This window comes from Myotis myotis, unplaced genomic scaffold (assembly GCF_014108235.1).
Source record: "Myotis myotis isolate mMyoMyo1 unplaced genomic scaffold, mMyoMyo1.p scaffold_m19_p_15, whole genome shotgun sequence".
In the NCBI taxonomy this organism is placed as follows: domain Eukaryota; kingdom Metazoa; phylum Chordata; class Mammalia; order Chiroptera; family Vespertilionidae; genus Myotis; species Myotis myotis.
Window position 1 is genome coordinate 4,676,841 of NW_023416319.1, and position 19,935 is coordinate 4,696,775.

The window sequence follows — 19,935 nt, forward strand, 5'->3', positions numbered from 1 at the left end:
TGTCTGGCCCGTCTTGCTCAATCCCGATCAGCCAGACCCCAGCAGCAGGCTAATCTACCAGTCGGAGCATCTACCCCCTGGTGGTCAATGCACATCATAGCGAATGGTCGACTGTCTGCCCCCTGGTGGTCAGTGCACATAATAATGAGCGATTAGCATATTACACTTTGATTGGTTGAACGGCCGACCAGTCGACTGGACACTTAGCATATTAGGCTTTTATTATATAGGATTGCATTAAAATAGTTCTCATTACTGAGTTTTTAGTGTCAGCTCTGTACTTGAAAAGTGCCATGCATCCATGCCCACGGCTTTATGGATAAGTCCTAGCATTAATTACAGAAAACTTATCAGAAATGTAAGCACATTAGTTAGCAGGACATCACTCATTACCTGGGATCACAGTCAATGAGGGCCCAGCCCCCGTGGAACTTTTCATTATCAGGCAGCAGTAACTTCATGTAACTTTGTAAAAGCTGGCTAATCAGTTCCTGGTGACTTCTCTGGTTTTCCTTATGCAAAGCTTCATGCTCTTTCTCTTTGTTAAATATGGAATAAAGATCTTCTGTCACTGGAATGCCTTGCATCAAATCTAGAGTAGAAAGTGTCAATATCTATCATCATCTTAGTTTCCTAATACATTTTTTCAAAAAACAAAAGAGAATGAAGACCTAAACCATAAAACTCTAAGAAAACATAGGAATAAATCTTTGAGACCTGGATTAGACATGGGGTTTTTTAGTTTTTTATTTGGTGTTGGGGGGGTGGGGAGTGTTGGGGGGGGGAATGGAAACTAACATCACAAACAAAAGAAAAAACAGATAAACGGAACATCATTAAAATAAAAAACTTCTGCCCTAACCGGTTTGGCTCAGTGGATAGAGTGTCGGCCTGCAGACTGAAGGGTCCCAGGTTCAATTCCGGTCAAGGGCATGTATCTTGGTTGCGGGCACATCCCCAGTATGGGATGTGCAGGAGGCAGCTGATCAATATTTTCTCTCTCATCAATGTTTCTAACTCTCTATCCCTCTCCCTTCCTCTTTGGAAAAAAATCAATAAATTAAAAAAAAAAAAGATACTGGCCTAGGATGTAACTACCCACCATAACTGCTGAAAAATAAAAATAAAAATAAAAATAAAAAACTTCTGTATTTCAAAGGGAAATAACATGATAGTGAAAAGAGAATTCACAGAATGGGAAAGGATATTTATAAATCACCTATCTAATAATGGACTTGTATCCAGAATTCCTATAACTCAATAAAAAGACAAATAAGCCCAGCTGATGTGGCTCAGTGGTTGAGCGTCGACCCATGAACCAGGAGGTCATGGTCTGATTCCAGGTCAGGGCACATGGCTGGGTTGCAGGCTGGATCCGCAGTGGGAGGTGTGCAGGAGGCAGCTGATCAATGATTCTCATCATTATGTTTCTCTCTCTCTCTCCCCCTCTCTCTCCCTTCTTTTCTGAAATCAATATAAACATATTTTTCTGAAATCAAGAAAAACATTTTTTAAAACAGATCTAAATAGACTAGCTAACTTCTTCCTAGTGTGGCATGTGGCTTAAACTTTAACAAGTCATTATAATCCCATTCCCTATAGTTGTTTGGGACAATGAGACTGGAGGGGGCTTCCGGGAAAGATCTGCCACTGCTATCACTATAAGGGGGAAGCAATAGCCCAGCCTGCTATGGGCCTCTGTCTCAAACTGCAAAAGGGACAAAACCTGAGTCCTCAAGGACATAACTGAGTTACCAGATCGACCAACAGAAGGAAGATATCTTACTTTTCTGTAATAATGTGCTAAAAATCCAGTTTTCCAGTCAGCACACCCCCATCCATGGCAAATGAACCAAACTTCTTTACACCAGACTTCTCAAATTACTAACTGGCCTGTGTCTAGGCCCCATTATTTTATGAATGATAAATATCAAGTTTAAAAACAGGATTTAAAAAATAGTCTCAGAGACCATAAGATAAAGTGTTGCATTTGGTTCTAATCCACAACATTATATGTTTATTTAAATACTATAAGGTAATATTTTAATAAAAATTAAATTTAAAACATGCCAACGCATGAATTCCACTGGGCAATCTACCCTCCATTTACTCTTCAAAAAAAAAGGACTGAATTGGGTAGGATAAATTTTTTAAAAATAGTTTTATTGATTTCAGAGAGGAAGGGAGAGGAAGAGAGAGATAGAAACATCAATGATGAGAGAGAATCATTGACTGACTGCCTCTTGCATGCCCCCCTCTGGGGATTGAGCCTGAAACCTGGGCATGTGCCCTTGACAGGAATCAAACCCAGGACCCTTCAGTTCACAGGCCGACGCTCTATTCACTGAGCCAAAAGAGCTAGGGCTTAATGTAATCCTCTTTAATATGCTATTTAATCACACCCATGGAAAGAAAGGATGGTGTTTTTGTCCACAGCAAGAACATACGATGTCATGGAAAGAAAGAAAATCATCTTGTTACATCTCTCAGCCTTGAGTAACGGAAAAACAAATAGAATGTGGAGTTTTTAGTTGAAGAGGTTTTAGGGTCTCTTATTTCATATTTCAGGAGCCTCAACCATGCTTTCTGTTACATGAACAGCAAACTGACAAATACATATGGAAACGAGTGGTTTCTTTTGTTGCTCCAGCCTAAAAAATTTGTCAAGTTCTAATCTCCTAAAAATTTGAATTTGATTCATTTGGTAAGATGCTCAATACAGAAGTATAAGTATATTATAAAACATATGAACTATGTTAATAATGTTGGTTTCGGTAAAACAGTCACAGAAGGAATAACAAATTTTAAAAAAAGGTTTTTACGTTTCTTACCTATGACAGCTTGCCTATAAGCATCCTTAAATCGATTCAGGTAATACCTATTTGCGGAGTTAACACCGTCTTTCATGACTCCTGCTAACTTCCTTTCCCCTGTCCTTGTAAAGTCACCCTATCAAGGAAAACATTTTGACAATTTAAACAAGAATGTTCCCGAAGTCAAGATGGGCTTATAAGACTGTAATTTTGTAGGCTTTTATAATTCCAAGTCATGCAGCTGAATTAAAATATCTATTAGTATTTGACTCTGACCAAAGCATGTCAAATAATTAAACATACTATTTGTAACGAGTCTTCAGCTAGATGGAGCTTTAAGGTAAAGCCATTCTTGGTAATCTATAAAATTTTGAAAATTTACAGGTCTAAATTTATTACATAACAAACAAAAAAGTCTTTCAATTCATTTATACGTTCTAGTAGTTTATTGATGGAATCTTTAAAGTTCTCTCTATATAGATCCATGTCATCTGCAAATATTGAATTTTTCTCCCCCCCCCCGCCCCGCCCAAAATCTGGATGGCTTTTATTTCTTCTGATCACTGTGACTAGAACTTCCAATACCATGTTGAATAAGAGTGATGAAAGTAGACATTCCTATTTTGTTCCTGATCTTAACACTTTTCAATTTGCCCATTGAGTACGAATAATGTTGGGTGTGGATTTGTTAGATATGGCCTTTATTATGTGCCGGAAGCCAGTCCATCCTTGCTGCTTGACACAGTCGCTGCAGGGAAGAAACATCTGCACAGCGTATGTTTCAAGGGACCTGGCGTATATGGCATACTGTTCTTAATATGTTTGCTCCCCTTAGCACTATGTGTTTTAACCAAGGTCACCTCTCCAAGAAAGGTTGTTTCCCCAGGTGGGGATTTTTCCCTGGAGTTAGGGATTAACAGGACTAAGGAAGGGAATAAATCAGTAAAACTCCTTAACTAAGTGCCAGGCGGGTAGTTAATCACTTTAACTATGAACAATCACGCTTAAGCTACATAATCTTTATTTAGGATAATCTCCTTCAGTTACTTCCTTGTAGCTTAACAGAACAATAGAGTAGTGACCTTGGAATGGAGATAACAAACGCCCTAACCTTTGGAATAGAATGGATAGGATTAAAATCAACTGGTATAAATACAGATGTAACAGGAGAATAAAGACAGAACCTGGCTGGGGGAAAAAAAAAAAATAAAGTCTTCCAAGCCTCAACTTAATATATTGAAAAATCACAAATTTCTTATGTGGAAAAATGTGGACAGCTTCCCAGAGTTTTGAGATTTGACCTGTTTATGTGGATGTGTGTAAATACAGAGAAAGCAGGTTTCTCATTATATGTTACAATTCCTGTAGAATGAGCCAATGAGGATTTAAATTGTTTTTTCTCTTGCTTTTAACAACAAAGGTATCAGAGCAACTCCCCAGAGAGATAGTGATTTAAACTTTTAAGGCAAGGAAAGCATAGTCCTTTTTTCCTCCATCCCAACCCCACTATTTCTATCCAAGGCCATTCCTGAAACAGACCTTGTCCTAACACTGATAATTTTGGAGAAGATACTGCCAACTAGTTAAGTCATTCACAGGAAACAGTAATTAAATAAGAATCTATTACAGAAGAGAGAGACATGAATGCTGAATCCAAAAAAGTTTAATATCAAAGAGAAAAATATTCCTCTCCTCCCCAACTTTATTGAGATAAAATTGATGAGTAATATGTGTAAATTTTACGGTGCACCATGTGATCACTTGGTATATGTGTGTGTGTATACAGCGAGCTGATTATGTTAAGGTTAACACATCTATCACCTCACATAATTCCTCCGTGTGTGTGTCTGTGAGTGTGGTGAGAACATTTAAGATCTACTTCCTTAGCAAATTTCAATTATACATTATTGTTAGCTACAGTTATGATGCTGTACATTACATCCCCCAAACTTATTCCATTTGTACCTTTTGAACAACATCTTCTTTGCCCCGAGTCCTGGTAACCACCACTCAACTATTCCTAGAAGTTTGACTTTTCCAGATTCCGCACATAAGTGAGATCATGTAGTACTTTGTCTGTCTGGCTTATTTCACTTAATCATAATGCCCTCAGGGTTCATCATACTGTCGCAAATGGCAGGATTCCCTTCTTTTTCATGTCCGAATAATGTTCCATGACACAAACACACATTTTCTTTAGTCATTCATCCTCACTGAACATTTAGATTGTTTCCATGTTTTCATTATTGTTAATAATGCTGCAATGAATATGTAAGTGCAGATATCTCTTCAAAATAGTGATTTCATTTCCTTCAGATATACTACTATATCATAAATGGGATTGGCGGATCATATCATAGTTCTATTTTTAATTTTTGGGGAACTTCCATACTGTTTCCCATAATGGCCAGGCCAATTTACGTTCCCACCAACAGTGTATAAGGGTTACGTTTTCTCCATATCCTTATCAACACTTATCTCTTACCTGTTTATAACAGCTACTCTAACAGCTAGGAAGTGACATTGCATTGTTGTTTTGATTTGCATTTCCCTGATGATTACTGATGTTGAGCACCTATGTATGTACCTGTTGGCCATTTGTATATCTTCTTTGGAAAAATGTCTCTTTAGGTCCTTTACTCACTTTTTATTCAAATTATATTTTGCTGTTGAGTTGTATAAATTCCTTACATATCGTGAATATTAACTTCTTATCAGATACATGTCTGCAAATATCTTCTCCCATTCCATAGCTTGTCTTATTATTTTGTTGATTTAAAAAACATTTTTTTCTTACTGTGCAGAAAGTTTTTTTGTCTAATCTACTCCTACTTATTTACTTTTTCTTTTCTTGCTCGTTTTGGGAATCACACCCAAAAAATCATTGCCAAGACCAATGTCATGGAGCATTTTCCCTATGTTTTCTTATAGGAGTAATTATAAAGTTTCAGATCTTACATTTAAGTTTTTAATCCATTTTGCGTTAATTTTTCTATAAGACAGGGGTCCAATTTAACTTTCTTGCATATGCCTATTCCATTTTTCCAGCACCATTTATTGAAGAGATTACCCTTTCCCCATAATGTATTGTTGACACCCTTGTCAAATATAATCTACAGAACTTATTCATCTTATAACAGACTATACTAATTATACAACAGCTGTCGTTGACTATATGTGGGTTTACTTCTGGGCTCTCAGTTCGATTCCATTGATCTATGTGTTTATTTTTATGTCAGTGCCATATTGTTTTGATTACTATAGCTTTGTAGTAAGGTTTGGAATCAGAGAGTGTTATGCCTCCAGCCTTGTTCTTCTTTCTCAGAAATGCTTTGGCTACTGGGGGTCTCATGGTTCCATACAAACATTAGAATTGCTTTTGTCTATTTCTGTGAAAAATGCCACTAGAACTTTGATAGGGATTGCACTGAATCTATATATGGCTTTGGGTAGTATTATAAACATTTTGAGAATATTAATTTTTTTATCCATGAACATGGGCTATCTTTCCATTTATTTGTGTCCTCTCAATTTCTTTCATCAATGTCTTACCGTTTTCAGTGTACAGATCTTTCACTTTCTTGGTTAATTTTACTCCTAAGGATTTTACTGTCTGTGATGCTATTGTAAAAGAGATTATTTTAATTTTTAGCAGTTTGTTGTTATTGTACAGAAGCGCAACTGATTTTTGTAGGTTGATTTTGTATTCTGCAATTTTACTGAACTCATTTATTAGTTCTAACAGTTTTCTGATGGAGTGTTTTTAGGATTTTCCATATATAACATTATGTCATCTACAAAGACAAATTCACTTTTGCCTTTCCAATCTGGATGCTTTCTATTTTCCTTTCATGACTGCTCTGGCTAGAACTTCCAGTACTATGACAAACAGGAATGGTGACAGTGGGCACCAAAGTCTTGTTCCTGATTTTAAAGGAAAAGCTTTTAAGTTTTCACCATTGAGTATGCTGTTAGCTGTGGGTTTGTTATTATTGCCTTTATTATGCTGAGGTACAGTCCTTCTATACCTCATTTGTTGAGAGTTTTTATATAAAAGAATGAATTTTGTCAAATGCTTTTTCTGCATCTATTAGATTATGATATTTATCTTTCACTCTATTAATCCAGGATGTCCCATTTATTGATTTGTATATGTTGAATGATTCTTCCACCTGATAGATAAATCCAACTTTATTATGGTGTGTGATACTGTTACATTTAGTTTGTTAGTATTTTCTTGAGAATTTTTGCATCCACATTCATCAGGGATATTGGCCTGTAGTTTTATTTCCTTGTAGTGGTATCAGAGCCTCATAAAATTAGTTTGGGAGTGTTTCCTCCTTTTCTGTGTTCTGGAAGAACTTGAGAAACACTGGCATTAATTCTTCAAATGTTTGGTAGAATTCACTAGTGAAACCATCTGGCCCTGGGCTTTGTTGCGAGGTTTTTGCTTAATGATTCAATCTTATTCACTGGTCTGCTCAGATTTTCCGTTTCTTCATAATTCAGTATTGATAGGTTGTATGGTTTCTAAGAATTTATTCTTCTAAATTGTCCAATTTGTTCTCATATAATTGTTCAGTATAGCGTCATGATCCTAAGTATTTCTGTGGTATCCTTTGATTGTTCAGGAGTGTTAATATCCTCATATTTGTGAATTTTCCAACTTTCCTCCTGTTAATGATTTCTAATTTCATACCACTATTACTAAAAACAACAACAACAACAAAAACACACCCTGATATAATTTTTGTCTTCTTGAATTTGTTGAGACTTTGTGGCCCAACATATGATCTATCCTGGAAAATGTTCCATGTGCGCTTTCTTAAGAATGTGTATTCTCCTCTTGAGAGAGAAATTAAGCGACTTGCCCAAGGTAACAGAGCTAGTAAAAGGCAGGATGGGGATACAAATTCAGGGGGCAAATGATCATACTAGGGGCCAAATCCCATCAACAGACATGTTTTGTTTTGTCTATTTAAAATTTTAAAAACCCAGTATTTCACACAATTCCAGATTGCCGACTCCCTTGAAAAAACCAGAAGACCTAGCAACACTGCGTCTCCACCATCCTCATAAGGAAACAAGACAGCACCCTCCTGAGACAACATATGCTCTTCCTTAGGGCCACACAGCTCCATCTCTCCCTTTCACCTAATGGGTGCCTGCCTGAGCCACCTAGCCCCAGCCCCAGCCCCAGTCCCAGCCAAAAGATGAGTGTGTGACCCCTGCCTTAGCCAAACATTCCAGAAAGCAGTCAGCCACCACCTGTAGCCGCACACCTTTATCTCAAAAACAAAGATGGTTTTTAACCACATTCTGAGTCCCACAGAATGACCTGCAAATGCTCGCTGCAGGGATTTACCTTCAGAGCAGCTGTGCCAGCGTACTGCCTGCTGATGGAGTCACCATTGTTGGCCCACATTATCTGATAGATCCGATTGCATTTCACCGGCAGTGGCTGCTCTGGGGGCATCACACCTAATTTTTTCAGCTAAAATTTACACATTGGTGGATTAATTACATATAAACCAAGACACCATAGCATAAAACATACTGCAGAAAAAGGAATTACGTTCATACACAATTTAGAACCCTTAAATAAAAGAAATGGTGTTTTCATCCCTGGCCGGCATGGTTAGAGTGTCAGCCTGTGCACCAGAGGGTTACAGGTTTGATTCCCAGTCAAGGGCGCATACCTGGGTTGCAGGTTCGACTCCCGCCCTCCAACCCCACGTCAGAGCTCATACAGGGGGCAACCAATCGATGTATCTCTCTCATCAAAGTTTCTATCTCTCTTCCTCTCCCTTCCTCTCTGAAATCAATAAAAATGTATTTAAAAACAAAACAAAAACAAAAACCCTAGAAACCATGCTAGGAATTTCCACCTTTGAATTCATTACTCAGGTGTTAGGGCCAAAAGATCTAAAAGGGGACCTGGGTAATGACATAATGACCACAGGAAGCAGTTGCCAGCAACTGGGGCATCAAGGCAAGAGGCTGGTTCTGTGGTGCCAAAGGGACCAGCAGCCCAGTGATGGCACTGCTGGCAGGACTACAACCAGATGAAGAAGCTAGTCCCTTTTTTCTCCTCCAGCCTCATGATCTTCCTTTAGTGTCCACTACTGGCAGAGCCTGACACGAAGCCAGTCGGCCAAGCAGAAATGAAATGTACAGACCCCCAGCTCCAAATACAGGAGAGAGGGTTTAGAGATGAGGTAAAAAGGTAAGTGACCATACAGTGACACCCGATAAATTTTTAAATATTGGGCCTCACATTCTGAAATGTGTACTTAAGAAAATACCATTTGGTTCAAGTTATTTCTAGTGGAGGTTGTGCTTTTCAGGTTTTAATGCAACAAGAGTTTTATGCCATAAATGTTCTAAAGAACAAAGATTTTAGTTATTAGTTTACCCTTGAAAAAATTAAAAATGAATATTTACAACCCAACGGATTCCAAGTTACCTGCTGCTCCATGACCACTCGTGCGATGGCAGCTTGAACCACGTTGGTGCGGTCCAGGCAGTCCATGCAATTAACTCGAAAAATCCCTTCTTGTTTACATATTACCCCAGCTTGATCAACCCTTTTCAAAAACAGTATGGGATTATTTCACAACATGAAACACTTAAATGCGTTTTTCAAAAACCCAAATTCTTTCAGGCACAGCGATGAGAACAGCGGCACTGGCTATCAGCTTGCTTGGAAGAGCACTGAGTGCGGGCATTATTGAGTCCTACGCAGACACTGTTGATTTACACAATAACTCAACAAGGAAGACATTACTATCCTCATTTTGGAAAGAAAACTGAGGTACAGAAAGAGTCACTTGCCCCAAGTCATACAACTACTAGGAAAATGGACCCGTTACTCTTTTCTGCACATTTAAAATCAAAAAGCACTTTAAAACACCATCCTGACCCTCCTCTTTGACTCCAAGAAGAAATACATCTAAATTAGCTCATTCACTTTACCACCTAATACAGAGTCATGCAGCATGCCTTGCTCATCTCACTTCTCTTGCCATCTGTGGCCTTAAAATCTAATAGAAAGTTCTGTTCTGTCCTTTAAGCCAATTTTTTCTTCCTGCCTCTCCCTCCTGTAATCTGAGAATTTTCATCCTTCCTTGATAATTTTAAATGCCTGACTACTGAGACTAGGTACCTCTAAGCCCTCCTTCCATGTTAGGGATGGTAAGAAAGAAGAGAAAGAAATTCAACTATGAAGTATTAAATGAATTAAATAATAGTCATTGGGCATTTCACGTCCCTTTGCCCAACCACTTGACACCTCTTCCCGGTTCACGGCTACAATGCCTAATGCCTAACCCTCTCTTAAAAAGGAGACTAGGAAGCGGGACACAAAACTAGAAAAACAAAAATGCGTTCTCAGCTTGCTGCTATTATTTTAACGCTTAATGTTACTAAACAAATACACATGGTTTCACAGACCAAGAGTTTGTTCCACTGATTTCTTATGAAATAAATACGTACCAACACCACTTCATGTCAAGAATAATGTCATAAATAGCATCTGTTAGTGTTTGAACATTCTCAAACTTCATTCCTCGGCTAAAATACAAGCCAAAACAAAGAGAAAATCTTTAACTTAAATATGATATTTAAGATAGCCTGAAAAATTAAAGAAAATTATTACTTTAAATAAATGAGGTTTACACTATTATAATTTATATAGGCAATTACATGAACGTTTAAAGCTAATCTGTCATGTGGAAGAAAATATACTGAAAAATAAAGATATCTAAAGCTCCCCACCAAATTTTCAACACTTAGATAGTTGAGCTCACGTTAGAACCAGGGTCATGATAAAAGAACCCTGCTTTCAAAATACACACAAGTTAAAGTTATCATCAAAATGGTTCACTAATTGTTGATTTTCCAGGCAAATTCTAGTGACCTTTATCCGTAGAGAAAGCAGTGTTCCTAATAAAGTATGAGAATGAGCCGGCAGGATGGTTTTTATTAAGGGGTTTCTGTTACTTCTGCCAGGCTCAGGCTTAAGCAGAAAGGTAAAGCTCCAGAAATTCTTTACTTGAATAATAAAAGGAAAAATGAACTCTAAGTCTCCAAGTTATTTAGGAATAGAAAAACTATAAATATTTCAGGAACAATTAAGTTAAATTTTTAGCCAAAATAAAATCCATATGAAAATGAAAACAAAGTAAACAAATAATATTCCTTCCCTTTCCAACAATGAGAAGATATTTTTCTTCCCAATAAAGAGTAACTTAGGTCCTTGGGGCAGCATCGTACCACAACCATTGGAACTGGTAAAAAAAACTCATCTCAGGAAGCACCTTACCAGTGCTCATGGAAGTCAAATGAAACATAAGTGAGGTGCGCATTGTTAAAGAGCAACACCTGCTTGAGGTAAGCGTCCCCAATAATTTTCTCTCTTCCTGCTTGGTCCACCAAGTTAATAATAACCTGTAAGAGTAAGGAGAAAAAATTCATCTTAACCAGATGATAGAATCAGAATGGATTTGTTTGGAATTATGTTTTAGAAATATTTTCCAGCTATGCTTAGAAATCCACTCAAGCATCAATCTTTTTCCTACAAATTAGGGAAAAGATTAGGATTTTCATTTGTTACATTTAGGTTTATGATAACTGCTTACATCAATGGCATTAACAGTTTTTATATACATTATACATTTGTAATAACCAACTAGAATAGACAATGAAAACAAGGTCCTTTAAAATAGCAAATCTTGAAAATATTTAGAATACTTTAAAAAAATTTTTTTTTATTGATTTCAGAGAGGATGGGAGAGGGAGAGAAAGATAGAAAACATCAATTATTGATCGGCTGCCTCCTGCTCAATCCCCACTGGGGATTGAGCCCACAACCCAGGCATATGCTCTGACTGGGAACCAAACTGTGACCTCCTGGTTCATAGGTCTACACTCAACCACTGAGCTGGTGGCAGCAGATCAATGATTCTTTCTTATCGAAGCTACCCCCACCCTTCTTTCTCTAAAAAAAATAATATATTTATAACATTTATAATCGTATTTATACTTATGATAAAGTTTCAAGAAATAAAATTCTAATAAAAATTTACAAATTAGTAAGGTCAATTTTACCCATTTAAAAATTATGGTTAGTGCTTTTTAAGTCCAGTTTAAGACCCAAGGTCAAAAGATGTTCTATATTTTCCTCTAAAAAGTTTTGTTAACTTTACATATTTAAATCCATATCCACCTAGAACTGATTTTTGTATATGGTATGTAAGATAGATATCAGAAAGCAAAATTACTGGGTTAACAGTAGAGCATATTTTATTTTGAATAATACCATTCAAAATGGCTGTACCAACTTATGCTCCAACACAGCGGTTCTCAACCTGTGGGTCGCGACCCCTTTGAGGGTCGAACGACCCTTTCACAGGGGTTGCCTAAGACCATCGGAAAACACATATATAATTACATATTGTTTTTGTGATGAATCACTATGCTTTAATTATGTTCACTTTGTAACAATGAAATTGGGGGTCACCACAATATGAGGAACTGTATTAAGGGGTCGCGGCATTAGGAAGGTTGAGAACCACTGCCCTAACAATATGTGAGAGTTCTCATTTCCCACATTCCTGACTTCATCTCTTATCATCAAACTTTATAGTTTTTTTTCAATCATTTCCCTGCTGGGACTTTCTTTGGGATTGCACAAAATTTATATATTAATTTTGGAAGAACAGAAATCTGTTGAATATTGAGTCTTTCCTTCTAAGATTATTGTATTTTCTCTCCATTTATTCAGATTTCCTTTTGTGTTCTTCAGTAACTCTCCCCTGGACCCCTACCACCACCACTGTCATGGTATCCTTTTGTATGCTTACAAGATTTTAGGTTATTTCTTCCTATTTTATTTTTGTTGCTGTTAGAAAAATACGTTCTATGGCACTACACATTCAGACTGGTTATTGCTAATGGATTAGTTACTGACAGTTCTAGCTCAATCCTGCATCTGAAATCTGGTCATCTTATTGAACGTGTATTTCATCTAACAGCTTTTATCTTACTTTGGTTTATATGATCACATTCCTACATGACTGTATGAATATATAAGAAAGGTGGGCAAAGAAAAGATACTGAAAGATACATATTAAATTGTTATTTCCAGGAGGTAGAACTAACTAAATGGATGGTACTGCAAGATGCCTTTTATTTCTTACTCTATAAACTTCTCAAATCATAATAATTGACAGATTAATCTCTAATCTAAAAATGGTTTAGTCAATTGTAATTGAAAAATAAAACTGATTTTAAAAATTAAAATTTTAAAAAATAATAAAAATGGTCTAAAGTAGCTGACCAATGATATTTCTTTAAAAATATTAAGAATATTCTTAGCTTACATGTGTTCTTTAACTTCATGAGAAATGCCATTTTGCTTAATTATGAATAGTACATTGTTATTTTCATGAAATTTAAAGAAACAGATATACAATCATTTCAAAATATAAAGGAACATTAACTACTAGAGATCAAAGCCCACCTGTTTTTTGTAAATTTTCAGTTGTTCTTCAAAGTGGGCACAGAAATAGGCAACAGTTTCCTTTTCACCTACAAAGAAGTGATATAAAATCGATTTTTTCCTTCCCCTGTTTAAGAAAAAATTAGTGTCTATTCCATCGTTATTCTTACTTTAAAAAAATTGACAGCCCAAAAGATTTTCTAAAATTATTTTAAAATGAAATGCTAAGTCAAAGATCTGATTTCTTCCCCCCTATTAGACTAAATTAAAACAAAGTACAAACTGTGAAATTATAACATTATAATAACAAGCCAGCCAACTTATCAGAAAAGGTTTCATGTAGTTTATAATAAAAAAATAAAAACTTCTTTAATCAAGGATATTAAAAACTGAAGTTTTACCAAATTCTCATAAATATAAATTCAGTTTTGAGAGAAAAATATTTTGTAAACAATTTTTAAAAATCAACCTAATTCAGTAATCTAATTAGGCTGACATGATTTAGCTATTCCAGTGTTAAAGTTAAAATACAAAAATAAATTAACTTCTCAAATAAACAATAACAAACACTTCACAGTGAGGCATTTCAATAAAGGCATCTTGTATAATAGATGCCATCTTAAGATATTTCCCCCTTCTACAAATATTGGCTTCATTCACCCTTTTCCAAAATTAAACATCCAATAAAGTATTCTTCAAAAAGTCAAGAATTTAAAATGTACAATAAGCTGTTTTGCTCTATTGTTGGGGAATTTTTGTTAAATTGTCAACAACCACTATTGCTCTTATGTTTATATCACTTTCCACTAAATTTCACTGTATGAGTTATTGTTTTGAATGAAGCATCTAGCAAAGCAAATCCAAATCTATAAAGTACCTAATATCTGTCTGACATCATCATTTGCAAACCAAATAATGGACTTGCTTACTCTTGTCCAGCCGAGGCCTTGGATTGTATCGATAGCCAACCTGGCTCCAAAAGACGGGCACAGAGCCTCGGGTTTGAATAAATGACAAGGTGTGGTTATGGACATGAATTAGCTGCTCAGTCTCCACATAATTGGCAACGTTTCCATTTCTATCCACCCCTCTTCGTTTATAGCGCATTCCTAAAACAAAACACAAAACAAACAGACAGACAGAAAACAGCAACATTTAAAAAATTTAGCCTAACTAGATCATGCTCATCTCACTTTCAGGATAGCCTTGGGGATCTAATGCGCAACTGCCAGGCAGAACTGGATCAACTTATCCCAAATCATAACTGCATGCATCATGATTTTTACAAAGTGAAGCTACGAGAGCTCCTACGCACTGAAAGAGGAGGGTTTTCCCAAAGGCGCTAGCACTCAGGAGGGACTTATTACTGTGACTGTGATCCAGCCCATCCCTGGGAACAATGGTATTTTAGAAGCACATCCCAAGTGACTTTCTTCTCTTCTTTCTCCTGTTAACTCTTCCCAGTTCGCCTCTATCCAATAATTGGTCCGCAGTCACATTACAAAGTGACTGAGCGCTGAAACGGAGTTTCCAGATCCACACGGTCACCAGCATTTCCACACCCCGCAGCATTTCCATTTAGCCTGGATTGATTTGCAGGTGATCACAGCCTCCCACACACCTGCTCTGTGCCGACTGCGACGTGAAATGAGAGCCACTAGGAATCGTGGGTGAATGTCATCTACACAGGTGGACTCCTGAGGCGGGGTCTCTGGGCTGCTTTTCTCATCATCAGATGACTCACTGTAATTTACCACAAGTTCTTCAATCTGCACAAAACCTTGGATAATGGGGATAATCCAGAAGTCCACATCTGGTGTCTGAAAACAACAGGAACATCACGTTGTTTCTATGCTGTACAGCACTGATAGTTTCTTAAACCCAAACAGTAGCCAGCACATACTTGTTAGTTTATTAGGAACAGAAACGTTCCATTCTTGAACCCTCACTGAGTATTCTGCTCACCGGAGAACACAAAGGAGTGGAGGAGTGCAGGTGGAGCAGACAGCATTTCCTTTGCTTTATAATAATCGCTCAAAAGAGAGCTGCCTGAGAGGGATCACACCATAAGAGCCAGACAGCCGGGTCCAAATTCAAGCTCCGCCATTTACTACCTCCCCCAGGTGAGTCACTGCACCTCCCCAGTGCCTGGACACTCTGCTTTGAAAAACAGGAAAACTACTACCCAATTAGGTTGCTGTGAAGATGAATGAGGAAAATGGAAAAAGTCGTTAGCATAGTGCCTGCCTGCTGACCGGAACGAGTTAGCAATAGCACAGGATAAACAGTGAAGGCTGAAAAGCTTCCCAGAGAGTTGTTCTTAGTCCCTCTTTCTCTCCCGTCTCCATAATCCTATCTAGCCCTAATCTCAGCATCAACTTCAAACCCACCTCTTCTTGCATAACCACACACTCCAGGTCCTATCTCATGGTTCTGTTTCATGGAGCCTGCAGGTAGGATCTTGGAAGGTGGCTGAAAACAGTAAAGGGTCAACCTGCCTTCATGATTCTTATCATCACTCCCATTATTTGTGTTTTTTTCCCTTCTAGCAATACATGCAGAGAACTCTTGGAGGGAACAGAGACGCGTAAGTGGCCAAATCCCACCTTTATAGCAAGTCACCAGTTCTCAATGGAAACGCAAAATATCTGCAAAAACTCTGCAAAACAGAGCTCAACACGTCAGCAAGCAAGACAATATTCATTACAGACACCCTCACTGCTAATCCTGCCACAAAGCTCTGGCGGTCCCAGTGTCAGCATCATCAAGAGGCAAGAACTCTTTCTCGATAGAGACATGATAGCTAGCTAGTGGTAGGCACTATCCATCTACCAACTCCCACCAAGGAGGAGAAATGGAAAAAGGAGAAAGGTTTGAAAATTTTTTTAAATAAAATACTTATTTAATCCTCACCTGAGGATGTTTATTGATTTTTATTTTTTAGAGAAAGGAAGGAGAGAGTGAAGGAGAAGGAGAGGGGAAGGGGGAGGAGAGGGGAGGGGAGAGGAGAGGGGAAGGGAAGAAGGGAGGGGAGGGAGGGAGAGAGATATCAATTGGTTGCCTCTCCTATGTGTACCAACCAGGGGCTGAAACCATAACCTAGGTATATGCCCTAACCAGGAATCAAACCCGAGACCTTTCTGTGCAGGTGACAGCGCTCCAACCAACCGAACCACAATGGCCAGGACAAAAGGTCTGAAATTTCTGAAAGGCTAAGAAAAAGATAATATATGATCCTAATCAACTATTTGCCCACTTTGTGCCCAAAACAGTAACTGGCACATAGCAGGCCTTCCACAAATATTTGTTGATTGACTGAATAAATTAATTAGTTGTCCTTGGACAGTCATAATTCTCCAGCATAATGTGACAGAGTAAAGAAAGACTGTAATCACCAAATCTCAATAACCTCAGCATATTCCCTATCTTCCCTGATTCAAATACTGGCAGTACTAGAATGTCCTTGGAGATCTGTCCAGATGAGGAAACAGGAAAGTTAAAAAACTTGGTATTGCCAGAATATTTGCTTAACTATAATTATCTTAGAATATTTTAGAAAACTACTCACACCAATCTCAGTAAGATCTTGTATCATATATTTATTCCAAAAAAATCGATCATCAACCTGGAAAAGGTAGAGAATAAACAGTTCAGAAACCTGGTGTTTCAGTTTTCCGATAAAGCCAAATAAGTCCATAAACTGCTCCGGGGGCAAACCCTGCTCTGAACCGTGAGCGGTACCTTCTGCCAGAGGGGCCGGGGGTCCCTGCCGGCAGCGCTTTGCCTCTGCACTGAGTTGGTCAAGTCATAGGTCAAGCTGTAGTAAAAGGATTCCGAGTCCATGAACATCTTCAGCAACTCTTCAAGTAATCTTCTCTCCAACTTTTCCTTTTCTTTACTTTCCTTGACCTGTAAAAATGTGGATCTACTATCACTGCAGGAATGAAATGTAAAGACAGCCTATGTGGGTAATACACACCTTCCTAGGAAAGAGGTGAAGCTAATCACTAGGACAGTGGTTCTCAACCTTCCTAATGCCGCGACCCTTTAATACAGTTCCTCATGTTGTGACCCAACCATAAAATTATTTTCGTTGCTACGTCATAACTATAATTTTGCTACTGTTATGAATCGTGATGTAAATATCTGATATGCAGGATGTATTTTCATTGTTAAAAATAGAACATAATTAAAGCATAGTGATTCATCACAAAAACAATATGTAATTATATATGTGTTTTCCGATGGTCTTAGGCGACCCCTGTGAAAGGGTCGTTCGACCCCCAAAGGGGCCGCGACCCACAGGTTGAGAACCGCTGCCCTAGGACATGCAGAGGCAGTGCTGGAGTATGACAAGTGGTTTCAAAATAAGTTCACCGGCAGGAAAATTACCCCTCACTTTAAACCTAATAAAAAATAAAAATTCCAAGCCCATATAAGTTAAATTCTTTTTTTCCTTATTAAATCTTTATTGTTGAAAGTATTGCATATGTCCCCCCACATCCCCCATTGACCCCTTCTAGCCCGCCCCCTACCCCGTCCCAGCCTTCCCCACCCCATTGTCTGTGTCCTTGGATTATGCATATACGTATGCAAGTTCTTTGGTTAGTCTCTTCCCACCCACCCACCCTCCCCCACCTTCCCTCCAAGATTCCGCAGTCTGTTCTATGCTTCTATGTTTCTGCATCTATTTTGTTTGTCAGTTAATTTTGTTCATTAGATTCCACATATGAGTGAGATCATGTGATACTTGGCTTTCTCTGACTGATTTTGCTTACTTTCTTTTTATTAGGAGCAGATACATTGGACTTAATATGCGTAAAGGTCTTCAGTAAAAACTTTGAGTCATCAGGAGATGGTATAATCTTCTCTGGTTTGTTAATTCCAAAGTGATGCTTCTTACAGAGCTAAATAATAGGGACAGAGAGAGAATTCATTATTAATATCTACTTGCTAAATGTTCAAATGTGAGTACAGCAGTGGATGCTACTGTAAACCTCAAGAGTTAGAAAAACGACCAAGTAGACAACTGGTAACAGGAAACACAGCTGTGCTTTCAGTGGTTAGAAAGCTACAGTAGAAGACAGGCAAAGAATTTAGGGCAGGATATACTTAGGATTTAGGGATGGGAAATTCAGGTTAGGATCATAATTATGGTTAACATAACTGAAAAATAAAATGCTCCAGCTGAGGTTAATTAATGCTTTAAAAATTGGCATCTAAAATTTTAAATTTTAAACGTGCAAAATGCACGTTTTCTATGCTCCAAGGGCATTACTCCACAGCTGTCTGTGCTAAAAATCATTCATGCCAGTTAACTGGGTGTTCTGGTTTAGAACATGTCAAGAGTCTGCTCTACTGGGAACCTTGAAAGCTGGACAGGTCAACTGCTTCCTCTCCTCCTATCCTCATACACTAACCAATCAACAAAAAACATAGTCTTTGCGTCCAGAGATTAAATCTGAAGAAGCAGTATGTAGAGGCTTCCGGAAATGTGTGGGCCAACTGGCAAAGGTGAGGAAGAAGATGGGGATGTGTTAAGACCAGAGAAGGGCACAGAAGTTCTGAAGATAACTACCTGATTAAGATCAAGTGTTTTACATATAATTTCACACACCCCCTCCCAGGTCTTCACTACCCTATTGCCCGTGTTCATGGTAACTCCAATCTTTTGTTCTGAGCACAAGACCCAAATATATAACATCTGCCTGCTATTGACACACCAGTCCCTCGAATTCAGCGTCTTCAAAACTGATCAACATCTGTTTCTCAAATCTATCTCGGGCAACTACTATAGCACCCACGGGATCACTTAAGCAAGAAAGCTAGGAGTCATCTTCCATTATTCTCCTTCCTAAAGTCTCTCCTATCAAACCCAACCACTTACTGCTGATTGCTACTGTGTTAATTCAGGTCCTAATCTCTTGCCCAGACCAGTATTTCTCAAAGTGCTTAACAGACAGAATTATTTATGCACAATTATCTATCCCATTTAGTACAATGACCTAACAGCTTCCTTTCATGAGCTGGGGAGTCTCACTCTAGCACCAGGCTTTCAGTACCAAGCGTGGCTTCAGGCCCCCATCTTTCCTGTAGCCCTTCTAGTTCCCTTTATTGTGTAGGGGACAAGTTTCTACCTGGAACTGCCTGCTTCTGGATCCAGAGTCCAGGAGGCCTATGGCCCCATTCAAACCACTGTTCTGTTTATGGTCCATTAAGATACTACTTCTCTCCAGGCCTAGCAATATCTTCTTTGTTTTTCTTTTTATTTACTGATTGATTTTTTAGAGAGAAAGGAAGGCAGAAGGAGAGAGAAACATCAATGTGAGAGCAAAATAACCACTGGCTGCCTCCTGCACATCCCCCAGCAGGGATTGAGCCTGCAACCGGGCCCGGGCCCTGACCGGGGAATCACAGCAGCAGCCTTCTGGTGCATGAGACGACACACTGGTCAGGGCTCTTTTCTTTTGTTAATCTAACCTCTTCCTGGGATGGGCCCAATACCCCTTAACTTCCTTCCTTATCAACAATATGCCAAAATGTACCCTAAACTGACATGAAGCTACTGATGTCATCACTCACCTCCCTTGGTATGAATATTCTCCTGATTCATTATTCTTT

At 38.2% G+C, this 19,935-nt stretch overlaps 1 protein-coding gene across 7 annotated transcripts in view; it reads right to left on the reverse strand.

Annotated features, from left to right (window-relative positions):
• The window catches only part of INPP5F (inositol polyphosphate-5-phosphatase F), an 85,521-nt gene that overhangs the window by 34,175 nt on the left and 31,411 nt on the right, over positions 1-19,935 (reverse strand). For all 7 annotated transcript variants that reach the window (XM_036335773.1, XM_036335769.1, XM_036335771.1 and 4 more), the window contains 12 exons: positions 18,093-18,221; positions 17,056-17,223; positions 16,883-16,939; positions 14,936-15,134; positions 14,244-14,423; positions 13,336-13,403; positions 11,137-11,261; positions 10,308-10,385; positions 9,280-9,400; positions 8,179-8,307; positions 2,832-2,949; positions 394-592 (listed from right to left, as the gene is read on the reverse strand). In XM_036335773.1, the coding sequence (XP_036191666.1) occupies positions 394-592; positions 2,832-2,949; positions 8,179-8,307; positions 9,280-9,400; positions 10,308-10,385; positions 11,137-11,261; positions 13,336-13,403; positions 14,244-14,423; positions 14,936-15,134; positions 16,883-16,939; positions 17,056-17,223; positions 18,093-18,221 (1,571 nt within the window). The remainder of the gene's footprint in view (positions 1-393; positions 593-2,831; positions 2,950-8,178; positions 8,308-9,279; positions 9,401-10,307; positions 10,386-11,136; positions 11,262-13,335; positions 13,404-14,243; positions 14,424-14,935; positions 15,135-16,882; positions 16,940-17,055; positions 17,224-18,092; positions 18,222-19,935) is intronic.